This window comes from Ursus americanus, chromosome 14 (assembly GCF_024610735.1).
Source record: "Ursus americanus isolate L20-20 chromosome 14, mUrsAme1.1.p, whole genome shotgun sequence".
Classification (NCBI taxonomy): domain Eukaryota; kingdom Metazoa; phylum Chordata; class Mammalia; order Carnivora; family Ursidae; genus Ursus; species Ursus americanus.
The window spans coordinates 36010168-36033736 of record NC_142140.1 but is presented as its reverse complement, the minus strand read 5'-3'; the positions used below and the strand labels follow the sequence as shown (position 1 = coordinate 36033736).

The 23569-nt window shown below is 38.8% G+C and overlaps 1 protein-coding gene and 1 pseudogene across 2 annotated transcripts in view; both read right to left on the bottom strand.

Annotated features, from left to right (window-relative positions):
• DCP1A (decapping mRNA 1A) overlaps nucleotides 1-23569 on the bottom strand; it is a 53118-nt gene that overhangs the window by 25260 nt on the left and 4289 nt on the right. Inside the window, exon 3 of the mRNA XM_045807355.2 lies at nucleotides 22095-22222. Within this exon, the coding sequence (XP_045663311.1) occupies nucleotides 22095-22222 (128 nt within the window). The remainder of the gene's footprint in view (nucleotides 1-22094; nucleotides 22223-23569) is intronic.
• Nucleotides 5-22222, bottom strand: LOC148108935 (large ribosomal subunit protein uL16-like; annotated as a pseudogene). The gene is made up of 2 exons (XR_015726668.1): nucleotides 22095-22222; nucleotides 5-10902 (listed from the first exon to the last, which is right to left on the bottom strand). The product of XR_015726668.1 is annotated as a large ribosomal subunit protein uL16-like (transcript).

The following is a 23569-nucleotide window of genomic DNA, read 5'->3' as shown; positions in this document are numbered from 1 at the left end:
TGAAAAACAAAGAAGAAAAAAGATGAGGGGAAATGAGTTTTCAACATTTGGGTGTATGTAAGTACCACATAAATTACCATGAATGTCACAGAATTTACCATAAACTCTCAAACTGTTAGGAGTTCCTCTAAAGAAAAAAAAGCCTCTCCCCTAAACTGTTTAATAAAATTATTAATAAAATTAGGATAGGTAAAATATCCAGGTGAAAACGGAAAAGTTTGTTTTTAGACACGATTACTAGATCTCTCTGAGCCTAAGGAGCCACTAAGTGTACGCAGCCCCATTATTTTATGTATTATCAAGAAAGAGAAACACTGCCAGTTAAACTAAGAATCAACATTGATTTTAAGATGCATTCCAAATGGATAGCAAAATGCGAGAAAAAAAAAGTGTCTCAGTTATTGAAAACCAAGTTCACCCATCGGCTGACCAAACACCAGTCTCTTGAAGCTTGAAATACAGAATCAGTAGTTCCAGTCAAAACAGCCACCAGCTCCAGAGCCAGTGCATGCCCAACACTATTCACCCAGGAACTGGAAGTGCTGGGGCTGGGCTCAGTCTGTCACACTTCTTTTCCTTTTTCATTCCCAGCATGGATGGTGTGATCAACACTAAGAAAACCCTCAAAAGATATTTGGTAAACGGGTAAATGAACTTTATTATTATTAAAGATAACAATACTAAAAATGACTGTAAATACTTTTTGAATAAGGTGGAACAGAAATACTGAACACAAAAGTCAAAATAAACACAAGGATAGCCAGGGCTCACTGCTACCATGTGCACCCGCCATGACACTCACAGATAGCCTGGCCCAGGTTGTACCTTCCTTCCTACTTATGATGATGGTACAGGAAGTGCAGGTATCATTAGGACATTTTTAAAAACTTTTTAATTTTTTTTAAACACAGGAAGTATGATTTATTGGTGGGCATGAATATGGAGGGGGCAGTGCTGGTTCTCATGAGTGCAGAGCCTGCCATTTGTCTAAGAGGCCACTACTGGGGATTTGTCTGACCCACAGCCATCTGGGATGAGCTGCTTTTCAGCCATCATGTCTTCAGATTCGTCCGCATTAAACTTAGTAAAGCCCTACTTCTTGGATATGTGGATCTTCCAGTGGCCAGGGAACTTGAACTTGGCCCTTTGTAATGGCCTTAATCACATGCTCCCTGCTCTGCAACTTGGTAAGGATGGACATGATGACTTGGCCAATGTGGACCTTGGCCACTATGCCCTGGGCCTTTTCAAAGGCACTGTGCATATCTGTCTGGAGCCCCTCAACCCCAGCACAGGACAGTATCTTCATACGGATGACGTGGAAGGGGTAGAGCCGCACTCGGATGTGACACCATCTTTGCTGCAGCTTTTCACCATGTACTTGTTGGCACAAATATGGGCAGCCTCCACGGCTTCAGAGGAGAGCTACTCATATTGATATTCATCTGATATCATGTGGCCACACAGTAGGTACTCATCCACTTCTGACTTCTTTTGCCTCAGGTCAAAGATCTAGATCTTGGCATTAGGGACACCTCTACGGAAGTGAGACTTTGGATACGGCTTGTTCTTACAATACTGGTAACACTGGGTCTCGTGGTGGCCCATGGTGACACCAGGATCTTCGGTGGCACCCCGAAGGAAAAGAGCTAAACTTTTAATTTTGAAATAATTGTAGCTTCACACACAATTATAAAACATGAACACAGAATACGTGTGCCCTTTGTTTCTTCCAATGGTACCTTTCTGTGAAGTTGTAATATATCATAGCCAGGCTTCTGACATTGATACCGTCAAGATCCAGAACATTTCCCTGGCCACAAGGAACCCTGGTGCCCTTTTATAGTCACACCCTCCTCCCTTGGTCCCTCTCCCATCTCGACCCCTAGCAAACACACTAATCTGTTTTCCATTTCTTTAACATTGTATTTCAAGAATGTTATATACTATAAATGGAATCATACAGTATGCAACTTCCGGAGACTGACTTTTCCAATTCAACATAATTCTCTGGCTATTCATCCAAGTTGCGGCTTGCATCAATAGTTCATTCTCCCCTGCCCTCACCTTTTTTTTCCCTTCTTTCTTTCTTTCTTTCTTTCTTTCTTTCTTTCTTTCTTTCTTTCTTTCTTTCTTTCTTTTTCTTTCTTTCCTTCTTTCTCTCTTTCTTTCTTTTCTTTCTTTCTTCCTTCTTTCCTTCCTTCCTTCCTTCCTTCCTTCCTTCCTTCCTTCCTTCCTTCCTCCTTTCCTTTCCTTTCCTTTCCTTTCCTTTCCTTTCCTTTCCTTTCCTTTCTTTTTTGCTGAGTAGTATAGGATGTACCTGTTCAACCATTTATCCACTAGAGGATATGTGGCGTGTTTCCAGTTTTTGGCTATTACAAATAAAGCACCTATAAATGTTCGTGCAAAGGTTTTTGTGTGAACGTAAGTTTTCCTCTCTGGGCTAAATGCCCCAAAGTACAATTAAGGAGTCACAGCTGTTGCACGTTCAGTTTAATAACAAACTCTTAACCTGTTCCCCAGAGCGTCTGTGCTAGCTTATATTCCTACCAGCGATGTATGAGCAATCGAGTTTCTCTGCATCCTTGCCAGCATTTGTTGTTCTATTTTTAACTTCCCCCATTCTGATAGGTGTATAGTGGCATCTCATGGTGGTTTTAGTTTGTATCTCCCTAATAGCTAAAAATGCTGAACATCTTTTCATATGCTTGTCATCCATATATTCTACTTAGTCAAATGTCTGCTCATGTTTTTTGCCCCTTCTGATTTTTTAAAAATATTTACGTACTGGAAAGAGAGAGCACAAGCGAGAAGGACAGAAGGAGAGGGAGAGAGAATCTGAAGCAGACTCTGCGCTGAGCGAGGAGCCTGGCGTAAGGCTCACTTCCACGACCCTGAGATCACTGCTTGAGTCGAAAGCAAGAGTCTGAGGCCCAACCGACCGATGCCACCCCCTAATTGATTTTTCTTTCTTTCTTTTTTTTTTTACTGCTGAATTGTATAAGTTCTTTATATATTCAAGATACTAGTCCTTTGTTGGATATGTGTTTTGAGAATATTTTCTCCCTGTCTGTAGCTTGTTTTTCATCCTCTTAATAAGGTCCTTCAAGAGCAAAAGTTTTTTTAATTTAGACAAGGTCCAACTTATCAATTTTTCCTTTTATGGATCATGCTTTTGGTGTCAAGTCAAAGAATTTTTTGCTGATGGACGCCTTGTTCCAAAATTTTCTCCTATGATTTTTCCTAAAAGATCCATAGTTTTACACTTCAGTCAGTGATTGACTTTGAGTTAATTTTTGTATAAAAACATTTAGGTTAAGGTCCTTTTTTTTTTTCTTTTTGGTCCAACTGTTCCAGTATTATTTGCTGAAAATGCTCTCCTCTCTTTTTTAAAAAAAAGATTTATTTTATTTTAGAGGGAGAGAAACTTTAGCAGACTCCTAAAGGAGCCTGACTGAGCCCAACTCAGGGCTCAATCTCACCCTGAGATCAGGACCTGAGCTGAAACCAAGAGTCAGATGCTCAACCGACTGTGTCACCCAGGGGCGCCTACTCTCCTCTCTTTATTGAGGAATCTTTTGTACCTTTGTAAAATAGCAGTTGGGCATATATGTGTGGGTTTATTTCCAGATTTATTTTATCCTATTTATTTATGCATTTATCCCTCCACCAATACCACACTGTCTTGATTACTGCTGCTATATAATAGGCCTTAATATTGGGTAGAATAATTCCCCCGACTTTATGCAGCTTTTCCAAATTGTTTTAGCTTCTAGGGCCTATGCCTTTCTATATAAATTTCAGAGTAAGTTCGTTTATGCCTACAAAAATCTTTGCCGGTATTTTGATGGAAAGTGCTTTAAACCCATAGACCAATTTGGAAATAAGTGAATTTGTACTATGTGGAGTCCTTCATACACAAGTACAGTCTATCTCTCCATTCATTTAGGTTTTTTTTTTATTTCTTTCATCAGTATTTTGTAATTTTCAGCACACAAATCCTGTACAGGTTTTGTTAACTTTATGCCTAAGTACTTAATTTTCTTTGTAAGGATTATAGATGGTAGGGTTTTTTAAAAAACTTTTTTTTTTTTTTTTTTTTTTTTTTAAGTAACCTGTACACTCACTGTGTGGCCCAAACTCACAACCCCGAGATCAAGAGTCACATGCTCTTCTGACTGAGCCAGCCAGGCAGCCCTAAACGGTCGTTTTTAATTGTGACTGATTTTTGAGTGTTGATCTTGTATCCTTGTACCTTACACCAAACTCATTTATTAGTTCCAGGAATTTGTACCTAGACGGTCCTCTTATTCGTGAATAACACTTTTATTATTTCTTTCTTTCCCCTTTCTATTCCTATAGGTAGGTCTATTTTCCTTTCTTGCCTTACTGCAATGGTTAGAACTTTCAGTGCTGTGCTGCACAGCAGTGTTGACTGTGGACATCCTTGCCTTGATCTCAACCTTACAGGGAAAACGTTCAGTCTTTCACTATAAATATAATGTTGGCTGTAAGTTTGTTGTAGGTGCCCTTTATCAAGATGACATAGTTCACTTCTATTCCTAACTTGAGAATTTTTATCATGAATGGACATATGATTTTTTTCCTGCATGAAAGCCTATTTCATATTCAGTCTGTTGATATGGTGTATTAAACCGACTGATTTTCAACACTGAACCAGCTTTGCAGATCTGGAATAAAACCCATTTGGGCATCACTTATATTTCTCTATATTGTTGGGTTTGCTACTATTTGGTTGAGGACTTTTTTACCTAGTTCATGAGATACTGCTTTGTGGTTTTCCTTTTTTTTTTTTTTTTGTACTGTCTTTGCCTTGTTTGGGTATCTGAGTAATACTAGCTTTGTAAAATCAGTTGACAACTGTTCCCTCCTTGGCTGTTTTCTGGAAGAAATTGTGTAAAATTGGTGTTAATTCTTCTTTGAATTCTCCAGTAAAACCATCTGGGCCTAGAGATTTCTTTTTCTTTTCAATTATTAATTCAATTTCTTCAGTGGCTAAAGGATTATTCATGTCATCCATTTTGTCTTGGTTGAGTTTTGTAGTTTGGGTTTTCAAGGTCCATTTCTTCTAAGTTATCAAGTTTGAGTGTAAAGTTGTTCATGGCATTAGCTTATTATCCTTTTGGTGTCTGGAGAATCTATAGTGATATCCACTATTCTATTCCTGATACTGGTACTCTGTGTCTTCTTATTTTTGTTAGTATTGCTAAAGGTTTATCAATTTTATTGACCTTTTTTAAAATTTAAAAAACTTAGCTTTTTGTTTCATTAATTTTTGTTTTCATATTTTCAACATCATTGATTTCTTCTGCTCTCATTTTTATTCTTTCCTTACTTCTATACAGAAGTATATATGCTTTGAGCTTATTTTGCTCTTCTTTTTAAAATTTCTTGAAGTGAGAATTTAGTAGCTCTCAGCCAGTGTCACTTGAAGGGGTGGGAGGAATTCTCCCTGGCTAGGCCACCTGGTGTGCCTCTCCTGGAGAAGGGAGCCTCTAACCTTCACAGATGAAGACTGCTTCCCAGGCTAGGTTGGTGATGTGAGTCCTCACTCCTCCTCTACCCCTACACCTCCCCTTCACGGAAGGAAGGGAAAGGATTCCCTTGGTGGCCACTTATTGTCAGTAGGGCTTCTAATCCTTCCTGGGCTCACCTGATACTGTTGGCAGGACGCCCACTCGATCCAGGAGGGGAATGAGCCTATCTGATCTGCCTTGTGATGATAGGTTGGAAGTCAACAAACACCAGACTGGGGTCCCCTTCTTCTGTTGGGTGAGAGGGTTTTAAGACCCTGCTGTTGTGTTGTTTTGCCAGTTCTGGGTCTTCCTCTTCCTACCTTTCAGAGTTCTCCTAATTGTCTCTTGTGTTATTTCTGGGTTTTTATAGTTATATTTAACAGTGAGAAGCAAGGAGAGACAAATCTATGCCATCTTATTTGGATGAGAAGTCTCATTATGCATTTTCATGGAAACACTAAGTGGCTTAAGAATCAGAGGGAAGAAGTCTTAGAACTGTAGCTAGAACTCAGGTATTCCCATTCCTAGGCCAGTAGTCTTGACATCACACAGGCACTGCCTCATTACATGAAATAACATAAAATTTTTTATAGAAACAAAAAGTTAATGAGCTTCAATTACGCTTGAAGACTCAAGTAACACATAGAAGAGTATAAATAATTAAGTTACAAATTATACAATAAAAGGATAAGAGAATATAGGAAATACAATGCTAGAACAAGAAACTTTAAGTGGGGGCGCTTGTGTGCTCAGTTGGTTAAGCATCTGCTTTGGCTTGGGTAATGATCCCAGAGTCATGGGATCAAGCCCTGCACTGGGCTCCCTGCTTGGTGGGGAGCCTGCTTGTCCCTCTCCCTCTGTTCCTCTCCCTGCTCATGCTCTCTCTCTCAAAAAAAAAAAAAAAAAGAAAAAAGAAACTTCTAAGATCCTTTTCATAACTATTATTTGAACTCTATCAACATACATTAATATGTATTGATATATTAATATACATTGAGAAAGCCACTTAGAAGCTTTTTAAAAATTGAGGTATAATTGACATAACATTTTAGTCTCAGGTGTATGATGTAAAGATTTGTTATTTGTATGTATTGTAAAATGATCACCATAGTAAATCCAGTTAACACCCATCACCATATATAGTTACAAAATTATTTTTTCTTGTGATAAGAACTTTCAAGATCCACTCTTAGCTACTTTCAAATATGCACTATGGTATTATTAACTATAGTCACCGTGCTGTACATCACGTCCCCATGACTTACTCATTCTGTAACTGGAAATTTGTACCTTTTGACTCCCCTCCACCCATTTTACCTCTCCTCCCCCCAACTCAGATAACCATAAATCTGTTCTCCATATCCATGAGCTTTTTTTTGTTTGTTTGTTTTTGCTTAAAGATTCCACATATATTGGGGCACGTGGGTGGCACAGTTGGTTAAGTGTCTGACTCTTGGTTTCAGCTCAGGTCGTCATCTCAGGGTTGTGGGATGGAGTCCTGTGTTGGGCTCCGTGCTCAGTGCCAAGTCTGCTAAGGATTCTCTCTCCCTCTCCCTAACCCCTCCCCCCCCCAAAATAAATAAATCCATCTTTAAAAAAAATTCCACATATAAGTGAAATCATAAAGCATTTATCTCTCTATTTCATTTAGCGTAATGCCCTAAAGGTCCATCCATGTTGTTGCAAAAGTTAAGAGTCCATTCTTCTTTATGGCTGCATAATATTCCACTCTGTATATATACATTTCCTTTATCCATTCATCCACTGATGGACTCTTAGGTGTATCCATATTCTGGCTGTTGTAAATAATGCTACAATAAACATGGGGGTGCATTTATCTTTTCGAATGCGTGTTTTCATTTTTTTTTTTCAGATAAATACCCATAAGTGGAATTGCCAGATCATATGGTGGTTCCATTTTTAATTTTTTGAGGAAGCTCCATATTGTTTTCCATAGTGGATGCAACAATTTACAGTCCCAGCAACAGTGCACAAGGGTTTACTTTTCCCCACATTGTCACCAACACTTGTTCTTTCTTGTCTTTTTGATAACAGCCATTCTGATGTATATGAGGTGGTATCTCATTGTGGTTTTAATTTGTATTTCCCTGATATTAGTGATGCTGAGCATCTTTTCATGTACCTCTTGGCCATCTGTATGTCTTCTTTAGAAAAATGTCTATTCAGATCCTCTGCCCACTTTAAATCAGATTATTTGTTCTTTTGTTATTGAGTGTCATTGAGTTTATGAGTTCTTTATATAATTTGGATATTAGCCCCATATTAGATATATGACTGGCAAACATTATCTCCCATTTGGTAGGTCGCCTTTTCATTTTGTTGATGGCTTCCTCTGTTGTGCAGAAGCTTTTTAGTTTGATATAGTCTCACTTGTTTATTTTTGCTTTTGCTACTTTTGCTTTTGGCATCAAATCCAAAAAATCATTGCCAAAACCAACATCCAGGAGCTCACCACCTATGTTTTCCTCTAGGAGTTTTATGGTATCGGGTCTTACATTCAAGTCTTTAATCTATTTTGAATTTATTTTTGTGTATGATGTAAGGTAGTAGCCCATTTTCATTCTTTTGCATGTAGCTGTCCAGTTTCCCCAACACCATTAATTGAAGAGACTGTCTCTTCCCCATGGTATATTCTTGGCTCCCTTGTTGTAAATTAATTTGACCATGTATGTGTGAGTTTATTGCCAGGAATTCTATTCTGTTCCATTGATCTATGTGTCTATTTTTGTGCCAGTACCATACTGTTTTGGCTAGTAAAGTTCTGTAGTATATCTTGAAATCTGAGATTGTGATACCTCTAGCTTTTTTTCTTCTTTCTCAAGTACGCTTTGAGGGGATCTTTTGCAGTCCCATACAAATTTTAGGACTGTTCATTTTATTTCTGTGAAAAATGTCATGGCAATTTTGATACGAATTGCACTCAATCTGTAGATTGCTTTAGGTAGTATGGACATTTTACAGTATTAATTCTTCCAATCCAGGAGCATGGAATATTTTTTCATTTATTTGTGTTTCTCAATTTCTTTCATTATGTCTTAAAGTTTTCTGTGTACAATAAAAGCTGTTTTTTTTTAAAAGAACTTATTTATTTGAGAGAGCTAGAGAGGGGGAGAGAGAGTGCGCATGCACAGAAGGAGAGGGAGAATCAGACTTCCCACTGAGCAGGGAGCCCGACGTGGGGCTTGATCTCAGGAACCCGAGACCATGACCTAAGTTGAAGGCAGACGCTTAACTGCCTGAGCCACCCAGGTGTCCCAATAAAAGCTATTTTAATGGCAAATATTTTGCTTCACTCTGAATTAAGGTCATTTTATTCTACAAAAAACTTCATGGCCAATCACAACTTTAAAGTTCCCTTTCTGATGGAAATAAAAGTTTAATCGGATTTTTTAAATTGTCATTGTAGAGGGAGCATTCATACATAGAGTGAGTGAATAGCTTCATTTTATGAATGAAGATCATGAATGTAAATTTTTTTCCTACCCTGTTCATAAGGGGACTTCTCCGGTGGAGAAACCCTCCGGTTTCACTAAAACTATCCTTGACTGTTGGGCTCCACATCTGGCTATGTGTCGTGCAGTGACTGTGCACACTACCACCAGGCACCCAGGCTGGTTTCTGCTTTCTGAATGGTCATTCAGTCTGCTGGAAGAGTTTTCCATGTTTGGACCCAGGTTCACAGCCCCTCTTCTGCTCACAGAACTTCAAAACACCATCAATATTTCAAACAGGATCAATGTCTAACAAATAACAAGTAATTTTGGAATATTTTACATGATGTAGTAAATAGGCTGAATTTAGCTTTGACAGCCCTTTGACAAGGAACACAGAGGAGGCTTTGTTATAGAGGAGATACTTATTAAACATGATCTTCTTGCAGGGTCTTGGTTATGTTCCTATTCCTCGCAGCTAAGGACTGCTTCTACGTAGAGTAAATCAGATTGGGCTCTGAAAAGACTCCATATATGGCAATTAAACACAACCATCTTTCTTTAAATATGTCTGTTTCAATCCTGGCTAAAGAACACACAAAACACAAGAGTCCGAATACAAGATTGCAGCTTTCCTCTAAAGGACACACCCCTACAACTTACAGTGACGAGAAAGTTTATGATAGGCACTGCATCAGGCTCAGAGAAGAACACACAACATTCTCTGGGCTAAAAAGGGGCATTTAGCAATGTTTTCATAGGGGGTTGCAAACCCAGCTCTTAAGAAAGAATTTCATATTGATAATCAAAATAAGCCCAACAGAGCTGTCAACTTATGTTGACAATACTTCACTTACATCCTCCCCTTTTCCTTTGAAGAAATACAATATAATTTAGAAATAAGACACATGCCTTCCACTCTTGTACATTATCAAATAAACTGCCAAAAAAGAGCCAAACACTTTCAAAGGCATGTTTGCAGAAGAAATAAAGATAAGGAAGCCATAACGATAGCTTAATGGGTAAAGGATAAGAGTCACACTCGATTCTGCCAAAAGCAGACCTGTAGAGGTTCAGACACGCATCCGAGAATCAGCTCTGTCTGCCAACATATCAAATGCTCAGTGCATGCAGCTGGCAAGAAGGCCCTGGGAGCTGCCCCTGAGCCTGTCGCTGTCACCAGTGAGGAAAGACAGACAAGTTCCCAGATAGCTAAGATCACGGAGGACCCGTCTTCAAGCCAAAGCCAAGTATTCTTTCCTCAAGAGAACTTCCACTCTATGGCCCAACACATTCTGTGAACAATTCATTTGCTGAAACGTCCTGAAATAATTTTCCTTGGTTAACTATAGCACAGACGATTTAGGGATTTGAAGATACAGTACTATTTTGCTCTGGCAAAAAATGATGGCATCCTGATTTATAAATGGTTCTTCTCAAGATGAAAGCAAACTATTTAGTTATTGGACCCCCACCATATAGTGTGGCTGTTAACAACTGTCCCAAGTCAGTCATGCTGTACAGGCAAGTCACTGAAGAGTTAGGGGGGGTGGTAGGGCATTTGATTACCCTGAGGTTGTACTTCCATGAAAAATACCAAAATTCAGAAAAGAACACCCAAACTTAAATGTTCCCTTTGCTTTTTAAATGATAGCAACTTTTGAAACTGTGAAAAACAACACTGACAAAGATTAAAGGTATTAGATCATTTAATATTGAGAAATTTTAAAAAGCTGAGGGGCAAGAGTTTTCCATTTCCCCAGAGAGCTCTTTTGAAGATCTAGCAGCCTATTATGATTTGATGTTACATCTCACTCTGCTTCTCATCTGGAATGGTGTATGGCACGCACAAGATCAAGAAAACCCAAATTAATCTGGATCCTTTGTAAAATCCCTTGAGACTTCTTGAGATGCTGTGAAATGTCACAAAAACAGAGCTGGGAATCACTCTCGTGCACATGTTGTCTTTTTGATTCATTTATTATTTAGATCTGACCTACTTTCTCAAAGGATTTGAGGAGGTTGGAGATTTTCTCAGTATGGTGCCAAGCAGAAAAGGGGCTTTGATGTAAGCTTTTTGGCAATGGTGTTAAGAGTTATACATTTCTAAAGATGATACTGACAAATATGCCCTACACCAGGAAAGAAAAACAAGAAAATGTGCTTTGAACATAGCCAAAAACATTTATTCTAGACATAGGGAAAATCCTTCTGATTATAAAAGTAATGTAAGAATAGAACAGATTACAGAAACATAAGCCTGCCCTGGCTAGTGAAAAAGCAAATGCCCCTGCTTATGACAGATCATTTCCTTTAAGACCAGAATAAGCCTGACGGCTCCACATCAACATGAAAAGGTTCGGAAAGAGAGAGAAGAGAGGCTCTGAGGTGGAAGGTAGAACGCATGCGGACAGGAAAAAGGGTATGGAGCCAGAGCCTGCCCGACCTAGGATTCTGACAGGAGATTGTGGTAGGTGGCCAACAGGCAGGCAAGGAAACTCCACAAATCTGTGCATATGGCTGGTAAACATGATTCGGTTCCCTTTGATGCCCCTCTTTAAATAAAATCAAGTCTGAAACTATTTACCAGCAATACTGCTTCCACAGTCCCCTTTAACACTGTAACCTTAGTACAGGATTCAGACACGTGAAATGATCGTTGAATTTTTGGAGGGAAATTAGGAAAATAAACCCCAGGATATCATGACTGTTTGTTCCTAATTACAAACTTTCTACTCTTAAATAATGGGCAATCCCAAATACCACAGTGAGTCACACTAGGGTTTTGTGTGTGCTGCCAGGGTTAATTGCCACGATTGCCACACAGTACTGGCCACTCCTTAAGGCGGAGCCTCTCCTAGGTGTGTGCTGCAAGTGATTATGGGTATGCCAAATGTTGGACCTGTCCGTCCCCTGGTGGGCTATTCATCTCAGCGCCCTGCACAGAAATGATCATTTTTATGTATCACAAGGGACAATAAAGGGTAGGAAGCATGGCCCCTGGCCTCCATGGAGTCTTGTAGGCTCCCCGAAATCTACACGTAGAGCTCTGGGAAATAGTTCAGATAGTGGTGTAGGAAAAGGGAGACCTTCTTTTCTCTCCCTTCCCTAACTAACTTCTCTGCTACATATTTTTCTGTCACTTTAGTAAGAGGTCATCCAAACCAGGGCTGTAAGGCAGGTGGCCAGGAGGCTCACGCACGCCAGGCTGTGGTGGGGTTGGAGAGGCTGTGGCACACACGCCTCACCCAGAGCTCCTGCTGACTCCCAGGGCTTGCAGGGATGCAGGTGCTGTGCAGCATTCACAAGAAGAAACGCCAGAAATCCAGCTGTGTGTGTGTAAAATGTCCTCATTTTTAAATGTTGGTAGCAAATGCTTATCCCATGCCTTCCTTTTAATTCAACAACAACAACAACAACAACAACAACAACAACAACAAACCAAAGAAAAAACCCTGCTGTGCGTGCCTGAAGTAGTGACTCTATAAGTAGCTCAGATCCTGGATCCTCCAGGGGACCGAACCCCAAGGGCTCAGTCTTAAGGTTTCTTCTGCCCACTTGAGTGGCTTCAAATCTTCTTGGATTAGTGGTTACTCTGTTTCAATTTTTACCTCCACCATGGACTTCACTTTGTAAACACAGGATGAAAACCTATATACATACATATTAAGAACACATTTCTGCCACTTAGCTATAAGTAACTGTTGCTTTCCTTTGTGAGTTCTCAAAAGAGAAAACGTTAATTATTTAAAAGAGGTAAATGGTGCATGCTCTGTTAACTTTTAAAACATTTACAATTAGGGTAACACCACATACACACACAAAAGTTAAAATTGCTTTTTACCTGACAACACTACTTTAGGGGGGAAAAGCCGGCACTTAGTGAGACATACTGGAAAGAATCTGCTTTGGAAATCTGGAAATGTTCATGGACTTAGGAACAAAGTTAACCAGAACCTTCTGGTAGAGGCTCCACTAGAGGTCCTCCTAGAACACTCACCAGTGGCCTACAACAGAAAGCCATACAGACATTTGAAACTTCTGACCTGACAGCACCACCAGGTCAGCCCTGGAGTCTAAGTCACCCTATGTTTTCATGGTGTTTTTACCTCTTCAGTCTACTAACGTGGCAACAGCGAGGCTCTTTCCTTATCTTTGTCCAGAAGGCCAGATTAATGCAGTTGCCACAGATCCTTTCTCCTTCACTGATAACAGAGTCACACCAACCACAGCAGTGCTGCTGCTGATGGTGGAAGACTGCCTTTCTCCAGGCCGGTCAAGAAGCACCGTGCTGAATTCAAAGATCACAGGGAATGGACGGTGGAGCTTTTAAAATTGTTTATAAGTTCCTCTTTTAGTCTGGAGGTAGAAGTCACATTTTTTGACTTGACAAGTTGTAAACTTCTCTTGCAAGGACATTTCCTGCACTGTGCTTTAAGTCTGAAGATTTGTGCAAATGCCAACAGCCACCTACCATCTCTACTGTTCTGAGTCTTGCCCTTGAACTGAGAAAGGCCAAGCAGAGGCAAAAAAAAAACAAAAAAACAAAAAAAAGTACACACTACAGTATTTCTTCTACTAAAACTTTCCATTTGGCAGCTGCATTTTCAACACTATGGAAATGAATCACACTGCCTTTTCTAGTGATCTAATTTTAATTAAAAATGTTCTCTATCAAGAGACTGATGCCCGATATAAAGGAAAAGTTATAAGTGAAGTGGAAACAAAGGGGTACTTCTCACAGGCTTTTGGAGGTAAGTTCTTAAAAATATTACATAATAATGATACTTTTATCTTTAATTGCTTGTTACAGTGATTTGTTGTTGTTAAGCAGGTTATAAGGCAACATACTTTGTTCACTTTTTCAAAAGTACTTTAGGATTATAGAAACCATCTGAAAATATGAAAAATGGTATTCAGTGGGAGATCTATGCCTTAAGGTGCTGGACGGAGGAAACAACAATTGTCCTTGTTTCTTTCAGCTAAAAAAAATAAAAAATAAAAAGCCAAGTCTAATATGCACGTAAAGTAAAATAATGTTGTTATTTTTTGGCTAAAACCACAAACATACACTGGTCTAAGGAGGGAATAAAGTTAGGTCTGAGGAAAGAAAATCTAGACTGTATACTCCTTTTAATTAATGGATCAGTGTTGCTGCTAAAAATGATTATTGGAAAAAAAAAAACATGTAAATACCCTCACGGTCTCTGGTGGATCAGATTTTTCAATAGTGCTGGCCTAATCATTCAAATTTACAGCTGGTAATTTTCTAATCATAAATCTTAAATCATTAATTTTTATCATTAACAGAGCTGTATTAGGAAGAAATATTCATAGCACTGGGATTAATATAGTAACATATTTCATTAAGAATCTTCACCCTTACCAGAAAGGTAGAGTTCTGACACTAAAAGTTCTAACATAATGACTTCTGCTTATAATTCTCTAAGAAAATACAACAGAACCTCAGGACTAAAAAGATAACCTCAGGACTTAAAAGTACACAACAGTTTTTATCAAAATGGTATAGCACTTGATAAGAGTACTTGGTAAATGACAGATGTTCAATAAGTGTCACTGAATAAGATGTATGTCTGAGTTAAATAATCAGCCTGTTTGTTTAAAAACAAAGGAGAAGACAATACTGAAATAGTTTTTGCAAAAGGAAATCATTAAATGCCAAAATTGACTTTATAGAGCTTAATGGGACCACAAACTTTTAACTTTAGTATTTTCGATTAACCAAGTTGCAGTGTAGACTGCCTAGCTGTAACAAACAGAAAAACCAGTTTTGCTTTCTTTTACTTTTTTGCTGATTCGTGTACCAAATTTTGGATTAAAAAAACCTTTTCAGAACCCTTTACAGAGGCAACCCTCCCAGGTCCCCTCCCTCTTCGGGAGCTTTGTACTAACACTTTACTATCGTTCAATGAACTTTGCTGCCCACCCAAAAAAAAAAACCCAAAAAAAAAAAACCCTTTACAGAATATTCTTGGGGGCATTTCACAATTCAGTCATAAAGAGGTGCCCACAGAAGTAGAAATCAAAGGGAAAGCACCTTCTAGGAGAAACATACACAGTAAGGTACATTGCTTGCAGCAGGTGCTTGCCAAATGCTTGCTGAAAGAATGAATAGTGGATAAGAGCAGCACGATCTCACTGCACAAGAGTGGAGATAAGTGCCCTGTGATAAAATCAGAAATGTACAGATCCTATATCTGCTTTTGCAGAGGCCAGTCTCTATATGGAGATTAACTGTCCTGATTCCATTTTCTGAATAGGACGTTCCTCTTAGCATTTTCTTTAGATGTGATCGGAGAGATTTGAAACTACTGACCCAACATTTTATTGTTTGTGAATGTATTCAGATCTATTTATTCCTGAATACGTTTTGTTACACTATGTTTTTTCCCTAGGAAACTATACCTATATTCTAAGTTTTAAATGTATAGGCAAAAAGTTCTTCATAGTGATTTTTTTAAAAAAATGTGTATTCCCTATATTTAGTTGCAATACATAAAAATATATACATTATTCCTAATATTGCCCATTATGCTCCCCCTCCTTTGTTATTGTTGGATCAATCAGATTATAGGGGAGTTTTTGTTACTGGTTTCAATCTGTTGTTCTGCAATTTCTATGTTCTGCAGTTAATTGCCACTCATCTGTATTTTCCTTCAACTGAACCCAGATTTCTCTTTTTTCTTAACTTCTTGGGCTGGGAGGCCTACATTCGGTAAAAAAAAAGGAAATTCTCGAATTGCTAGAAACAGGGCTCTTTATATGCTCATTAGATCAAGTTTAACTATACTGTTTAAATATCTCAAAATCATCTGATTTATCTGTCAGTTACTGAGGTGGCCTGTTAAAATCTCCCATGATGATTAGGGATTTTTAACTTTTGATATGTATTTCTGACATATACTAGGTATGTACCAGTTTGGAATCATTTTATCTTCTAGGGAGTTCATTCCTCTTATCATTACGCAGCAACTCTCACCCTGATGTTTTTCACTTGAAATCTATCATGTATGACTAACATAGCTACAGCAGCCTTGTTGGGTTAACAGTTGCCTGATACACTGCATTCTCTCCTTTTACTTTCAATCTTTCCAGGTTTTTGAGTTTTAAGTTTTTTGAAAACATTATTCACAAATTCTGTATCTTCATCCAGTCCCACGATATCTTGTAACTGGCAACTTCAGTACACTTAACATTTTGTTCTAGTTACTGACTTCTTTATTTCTGCCCCTTTATGTTGGGCTTTCTATCTCCCGTGGTGTTCATTCATTTTTTTTCCCACCCTGGTTTGTACTGGTTTAAAAGACTCCTATGTTTGTTTTGCGGTGGTTACCCTGAATCATTTAAACACGCACAACTTGATTCAAATCTATGGTTAATCAATTTATCTATTCTCACCCCAGTTGTGGGATGCTTTAGATCTGAAGAGTTTTTACCTGATGCTGTTGATGTCTAGTATTTTTGCCTCACCTTTTTTTTTTTTTAAAGATTTTTTATTTATTTATTTGACAGAGATAGAGACAGCCAGCGAGAGAGGGAACACAAGCAGGGGGAGTGGGAGAGGAAGAAGCAGGCTCCTAGCGGAGGAGCCTGATGTGGGGCTCGATCCCAGAACGCCGGGACCACGCCCTGAGCCGAAGGCAGACGCTTAACCGCTGTGCCACCCAGGCGCCCCTTGCCTCACCTTTTTAACACCTCTACTCAGACTAGTCATCTCACTGTCTTACGTAGTCCATGCTTATTTTGATTTACCTCCTTTTCTTTGCTTAGTAGTTTATAAACTTCATTTCTTTCTTCTGTGCTCAATTTTCTTCTTTCTTTTGGACCCCACCCTTTTTTGGATGAATTCTGGATAATTCCCTCAGATGTCTCTTCCAGTTCCTCAATTCTTCCAGTTCCTCAATTCTCCAATGTGGAGCTTAAACTCATAACCCTGAGATCAAGACCTAAGCTGAGATCAAGACCTGAGCTGAGATCAAGTCGGCTGCTTAACTGACTGAGCCACCCAGGCACCCCACGATTTTCTTATTTCTGAACCAAAATAAATACAATTAAGAATTCAGTTCACTAGGAGCATTTCAAGTGCTCAACAGCCACGTGTGGCTAGCGGCTACTGTACTGGACAGTGTTACCTTAGAAGCACCTAGAGGAAGGGGCCGCTAGAGGCAAAAGTTGTTTTTGTTGAAAAAATGTCTTTATTTTGTCCTCCTGAATTACTGAAGTATAGGTTGTTTTTTCCTCAGTACTCTTATTCCTTCGTCTTCCAAACTCAGTAGCTTCAATTAAATATGCTGTCAGTCTAACTGGCACTCTTTGTAAATAATCAATCTCAAGTAGCCTTTGGTTGTTTCTGTCTCTTTGTGTATTTCTGTCTACTTACTATGCTTGGTGCCTTGTTCTACTGCCTAAATCTGAGATTTATGACTTCTGAATATTCTAGAAAATTTTTAGTTATAATCTCTTCAAATACTCTCTTAAATCTATTTTATCATTCTGAAATTCTCCTGTTATGTGTTAGACTTTCCAATTCCGTCCTCCTGCCCGTATTTTCCATTTCCTTTCCCTTCTTGGATGAATTCTGGATAATTCCCTCAGATGTCTCTTCCAGTTCCCCAATTCTCCTTCCTGTTATTACAAATTAACTGCTGAGTCCATGCAGAGAGTTTATTTCAATAACTAAAATTTTAATTTCTAGAAATTGGACTTGGTTATTTTTCAAATCTGTCACTTTTTTTATAATCTACATCTGACATTTACACCCATTACAGTCTCTATCTGATCATTTCATTAACTAAAATTTTGGGGAAGGACTGGCTAATCCTGCTGTTTGTGGTATTCTATCTTTCACTGATTGTGAATTATTTCCTTGTATATTTAGTAATTTTGTGTATTTAGTAATTTTGGACCATAAGGGTGTCGATGAGGTCCCTGGGCAACCTCAGTGTCTCTCTAGAAGGATTTTGCATCTGCTTTTGCCAGGTGATCTAGAGTACTCACCAGCTGAGGATCAATTTTTATGTTAATTTTTTGGACTGGGTTAAGAAATAATACCAAGTGAATGATATAACCTGAACCCCAAACCTGTATGAGAAAGCTCATGGTTACAATTATTCAGGGGAGACATTTTCCCTGTTACCCACAGCCCATACTGAGATAGATAAGCTTGCCTTGTCCTTCTCCTCGGTTGGTGGGCTGGTATCTTTCAAATTAATTAGTATGTAGCTCATTAGGGGACCTCGCTGTATGGATGTATGGGTGTCTCAGCTCTACCTCTCCACCTGTATGAGCCCAAGGCCCTGTCTCCTGACTCCATGTAATTGTCATGGGATCCTTATATGAAGGAGAGCTCCATACCTAAGAACCCCTAACAGCTGGCAGCCAGCGTTGGTTTATAAGTTTCTCACTTCAGCTTTCAGTTTTCATTCTGATGTTGGCCCACTGAAATGTCCCTTATTCTCTTTTTGGATAAGCTATGCATTTGATATTTTATACAGCATTTCCAAATGTTTGTAGGAGAAAGATTTCCTGTTATGACATTGCTGGACAGGAGTTGAAGGATATTTTCTTTGATGTGCCTATGTCCTAGAAGTCCTAGAAGTTCAGAGTCTCCCAAGAATGATTTTTATAATGCAGTGAGTAACACGGATTTTCTTTACAAATGAAAACAGAAGATCAGCAGATTGGTAGTAATGCATATGTTTAAAACATCAAAAAAACTATGTTTCTTCAACTAATCAAAGATAAAATTAAAACTATCATCAATGTTTTTTAGGGAGAGGTGTCCACAAATTAAACATCATGACATCAATACAAAGTTTTAGCTGGGACAGTGCTATGGATTCCAGTATACTAATCAAAATAAACATCATGACCCACTGATCAGAACTGTTGCTATTGAGTTTTAAAAAATCTGTACTCCGTAAGATTTCTCATTTTTAACATGTATATATTTTCAACTTATCATACCTCAGGCTGCCTAGTAATGGCCCCTATAACATCTGAAAATAATATCTATAAAGATAAACAGAGTCTCTAGCTTCTCATGGTGCTAGTCAGAGGGACAGGAGGAAGGCCACTATGGGCCTGGGTTATAAGAGAACGTGGATAATGTTAAAATCCTTATGACTCTCTCACCACAAAGATCACTTGGCTTGGGTCCAAGATGGAGACACAGTCTGTAATATTTTATATTTGTAAGTGCCTAAGAAAATACCTTCACGTATATGATGCCCTTTTAAGATAAGTAGGTCAGATCAGTGGTTTACATGATTTATCCAAGGTTACAGACCGAAAATGGCAAAGCCTAGAATAGAATTCTTTTCTGAAAATTAAATTGCATGCCAAAAGAGTGTTACCATGGCAAAGCCCCCCCCACCCCCCGGGATATCTTCTGCAGCTTTCGTATCTAGAAATCATTTATAAATTTTAAAAAGAATGACTAAATGAGAGGCATAAAAATTGAATCCAAAGCTCCCCTAGTGCTTGTTCAATTCAGGTATGGCGCAACAAAAGGGTGTGTGTGAGCAGGGGTTCATGCTTTAGACTTCTGCTGTCCAATACGGTAGCCACTAGCCACATGTGACTACTTAAATGCAAACTGATTAAGTTAAATAAACTAAAAAAGAAAAGAAAACTTCTTGCTTGTACTAGCCACACTTCGAGTGCTCAACAGTCACATGTTGAGTGGTGGCTACTCTTTGGGATGGGACTGACACAGAGCACTTCCATTACCGCAGAGTAGTATGGGTCAGCCTCACTCTAGAACGTGGACTGATGAATGATGAAGTAAGTAATTTTATTGTGGCAGCTGAGCAGAAAGAATATGGGCTTTGAAGATTTGAATTCTGCCTGTCACTTACAATCTTTGTGATTCTTGAGCAAGTTTCTTAACTTCTCTGGGACTCTTGTTTCCTCAATATAAGTCAGAAGTAAGGAGTTAGGAACTACACTTTTGCCTAATTAACTACGGAATCTGCAGTCTTCCCAACCCTCACTGCAGCCCTGCATGGGTCTCCTGGCTGCCAAAAGGCCCTTATCAGTATAGAAATATACTGCTTCCAAATTATTCAATAGAATCACCAAACCTAAGCCCCTGGCTAGTGTAAGCATTTTCTCTGTAAGATTTTACCTTTCCCTTTGGGGGGGGGGGGTATAAATACAAACTAAAAAGTGAAATCAAAACGAAACAATTAGAACAAGAAAAAATCATAGTGCAATTTTCTATTAATTCTAGAAAGTGATTTGAGTGAAAGAAGCCGGATCTGAAGGTGTAGTGAGCAAAATGGGTCAGGTGTCTTAGTGATATTTCCCACAAGAAAATGACAGAAGGGCAGCTACGGAGTCACGTATAATTACCTGTATACACACTCAGGCACTAATTAACTTTTTGTTTAAAGAACAAATCCCTTAACAACTCAATAGCCTGCAGACCTGACAAGACTATTTTCCACATTTAAGACTAGGCAGACAAGACACACACTCGAGAAAGGCCTTCACACTCCCAGAATCACTTTATGCTGCCTTGTCACTTCTCCCCAATACGGCTGTTCCTTTAAATACTTTCCCAAGCTCCTCTTGTGCACCGTTTCTAATACACCCACAGTGTTGTACTTGACCTTTTCAGGCCTTTCTCTAGTCTGAAAACAAGCTGATGTGCTCTGGAATTTCTAATTAGCAATATCAGAAACTGTGTGGCCCCTCAGAAGATGATCCAGTGCCTCAATTAACTGGGAAACTGGACAACCTTGGTTAAGTGAATTTTCCGTTCAACTAAGGAAGCCTTTGTTTAAACTTCTTAATGAAAATCTTCCTAAAAAAATGTATTTTTTTTTGTAGTAACTTTTCCTTTTTAAGTGAGAAGGAACACTTCTCCAGCAATCTCCTTGGGTGATAGTTACAGTCGCTCTACTACTGTAACCAGGTCTGATCTACCCACCGTCGGTACCAAACAGTCTCTCTTCTATCCTCAAACACTCATACCTTCAACACCCATACTGAAATACAGGAATTGAGGATACCTCTTTAGTATCTTACTCCCCCCCCTCCCCACCATTAGTACCTTAACTTTTTGAAAGGGCCACTCTAGCTTTGTGGGCTGCATGCAACCATTCTCAGGAGGCTGTCAAATGCCTGAAAGGACCCTGAACTAGGGAGCAGAGAAGAGGGTTATGATTCTTGCTCTCCAACTGGGGAGCTGCCACTCATCTCTGAGTCTCAGCTCTTTTTTTTTTTTTTTTTAAAGATTTTACTTATTCATTTGACAGAGATAGAGACAGCCAGCGAGAGAGGGAACACAAGCAGGGGGAGTGGGAGAGAAGAAGCAGACTCATAGCAGAGGAGCCTGAGAGTCTCAGCTCTTTTAACTGCTTGCCTGCCCCACATAGATTATGGTACCATTAACATTAAGGTAAAGTAGCTCTGAGCCCAGAACTTGCAGCCAGTAGACACTCAATAAACAGACTTAAAAATACCACCACCAGGGCAAAGATAGTACTTTCTTTGTGGATAGAAGTATCAGTCCCCGTCCTGTATCTCTCAAACTAAGTTCTGTTGCTCAGAGGCATGGGCAGCCAACAATTCAGTTCCAACCAAAACAAAGGGAGAAACTTAATTTTCGTAAAACAAACAACAGGAATATGATGTAGTGCTATTACATGGAAGAGTATATTTAACTAAAACAATATAAAAAGTTACTGTAAGAGTGTTTCAATTTTAGAAAGCCCAATTTAAAAGGTTTGATCTTACTAAGAGACTCATTTATAACCTAAGAGTATAGATTATATACATTATTTTTAGAGATTTTATTTATTTGTCAGAGAGAGAGAGCGTGCGCACAAGGAAGGGGAGCGGCAGGCAGAGGCAGAAGCAGGCTCCCCGCTGAGCAAGAAGCCCGATGCGGGACTTGATCCCAGGGTCCTGGGATCAGGACCTGAGCTGAAGGAAGATGCTTAACTGACCAAGCCACCCAGGCGTTTCTATATTTTTTATTGTAACTTGAAACTCCAAAAATAACGTGATGATAGAAACTAAAGTCACACAATTTAAATTGTAAATATATGAACTGTAATAAAACAGATATACTCACAGCTTGCATTTCTATACAGAAGAAATGGTTCATGGAGCTGAAATTCCAAATCTTTATTCACTGGTTCAACCAGATTGTGCATATTCAGTCGATTCACAATGGTAAAACCATGGTAAGGTGAGGCTGACCTTAGATTTGACAGAAGACAGACACCTGTAGTCACTGTTTAATTTGCAGAAATGTTTATTTACTTCTTTATTTCCATTTCAAAGAGTATACACTACTGCATTATACAGTATTATTGGCACTTAAAATTGTAAACAAAAAATTCAAGTTAGATCATACTCCTTCTCTTCTCAGAAGTTTCTAAGGACTTAGTTCCGCACAGTAAAGGCCAATGCCCTTACTAAGGCCACTAAGGCCTTGGCTGATAGGTGCCCTCCTTGCCTTCATCTCCTCTGCCTCTTCCCTTGCTTCTGCTCCAGCCACACTGAGCTCATCACTCTCCCTACAGGTATGCTTCCACCTAAAGACCTCTGCCTGGACCACTTGCCCAGAATTTAGTTATCTTACCCCCCCCCCCCACAGGCTTTTCCTCAAATGTCACTTTCTCAGTGACACTTACCTTTCTCAGGCTCCCGGCCTGCTCTCAAGTTCAATACCTCCAATTCTCTTCTCTTTTTCCCCATACCATTTACTTATTTTTCATATTTATTGTCTTTCTCCACTAGAATGTAAACACCATGCAAACAGGAATTTTTGGCTTTTTTTTTTTCAGAGAGATCCCAAGATAGACACCTAGTAGATGTTAAATAACATTTGCTCAACAAAAATATCACTTATTTAAAACATGGTACAAACTTGGTTTTAATAATGACTGTACACCATTACAATCATGATTATTTTTTACACCAAATAGGTCTTTCTCTAGTTCTCCTACGTTAGAGAGAAAATGCCTTGTATCTTATGCTAACAAACATTCCTGGTTCTCATACCAGGTTGATTCAGTACATGATTCTTGGTTCTCATATCAGGGTGATTAAGTACATGATCTTCATACATATATATGTATATACATATATGAAATACTTCATAGTTTCTCAATCGTTTCTCTGTGTACACGGGGGAGATTTTAGAATCCTACTCTACAGATTAGGAAGTAAACTCAGAATGATTAAGGCCTTTGCCCAAAGTCACGTAAATAATGTGACCAGAATTCAGCTTTAGGTTTTCAGACTCCAAATCCAGGTTTCTTCTATACTACGGTCTCTGCAAAACAACATTCTGACATTGTGGCACACCTTTATCCAAGGTACATAAAATGTTCTCACATTTCCCTGAGTTTCTTTGGTTTCCTTTTATTAGGATCAATACTATGTAAGCCTCCATGAATTTAATTAAGTCAAATCATTTATTATACTAAATTTTGTATTTTCTACAACAAGTGGATCTGTACTATAACAATGAGGCCAGGAAAATATTTTCCAAATATCATAGATACCAAGATTCTAACAACAACTGATGAGTTTCTAGAG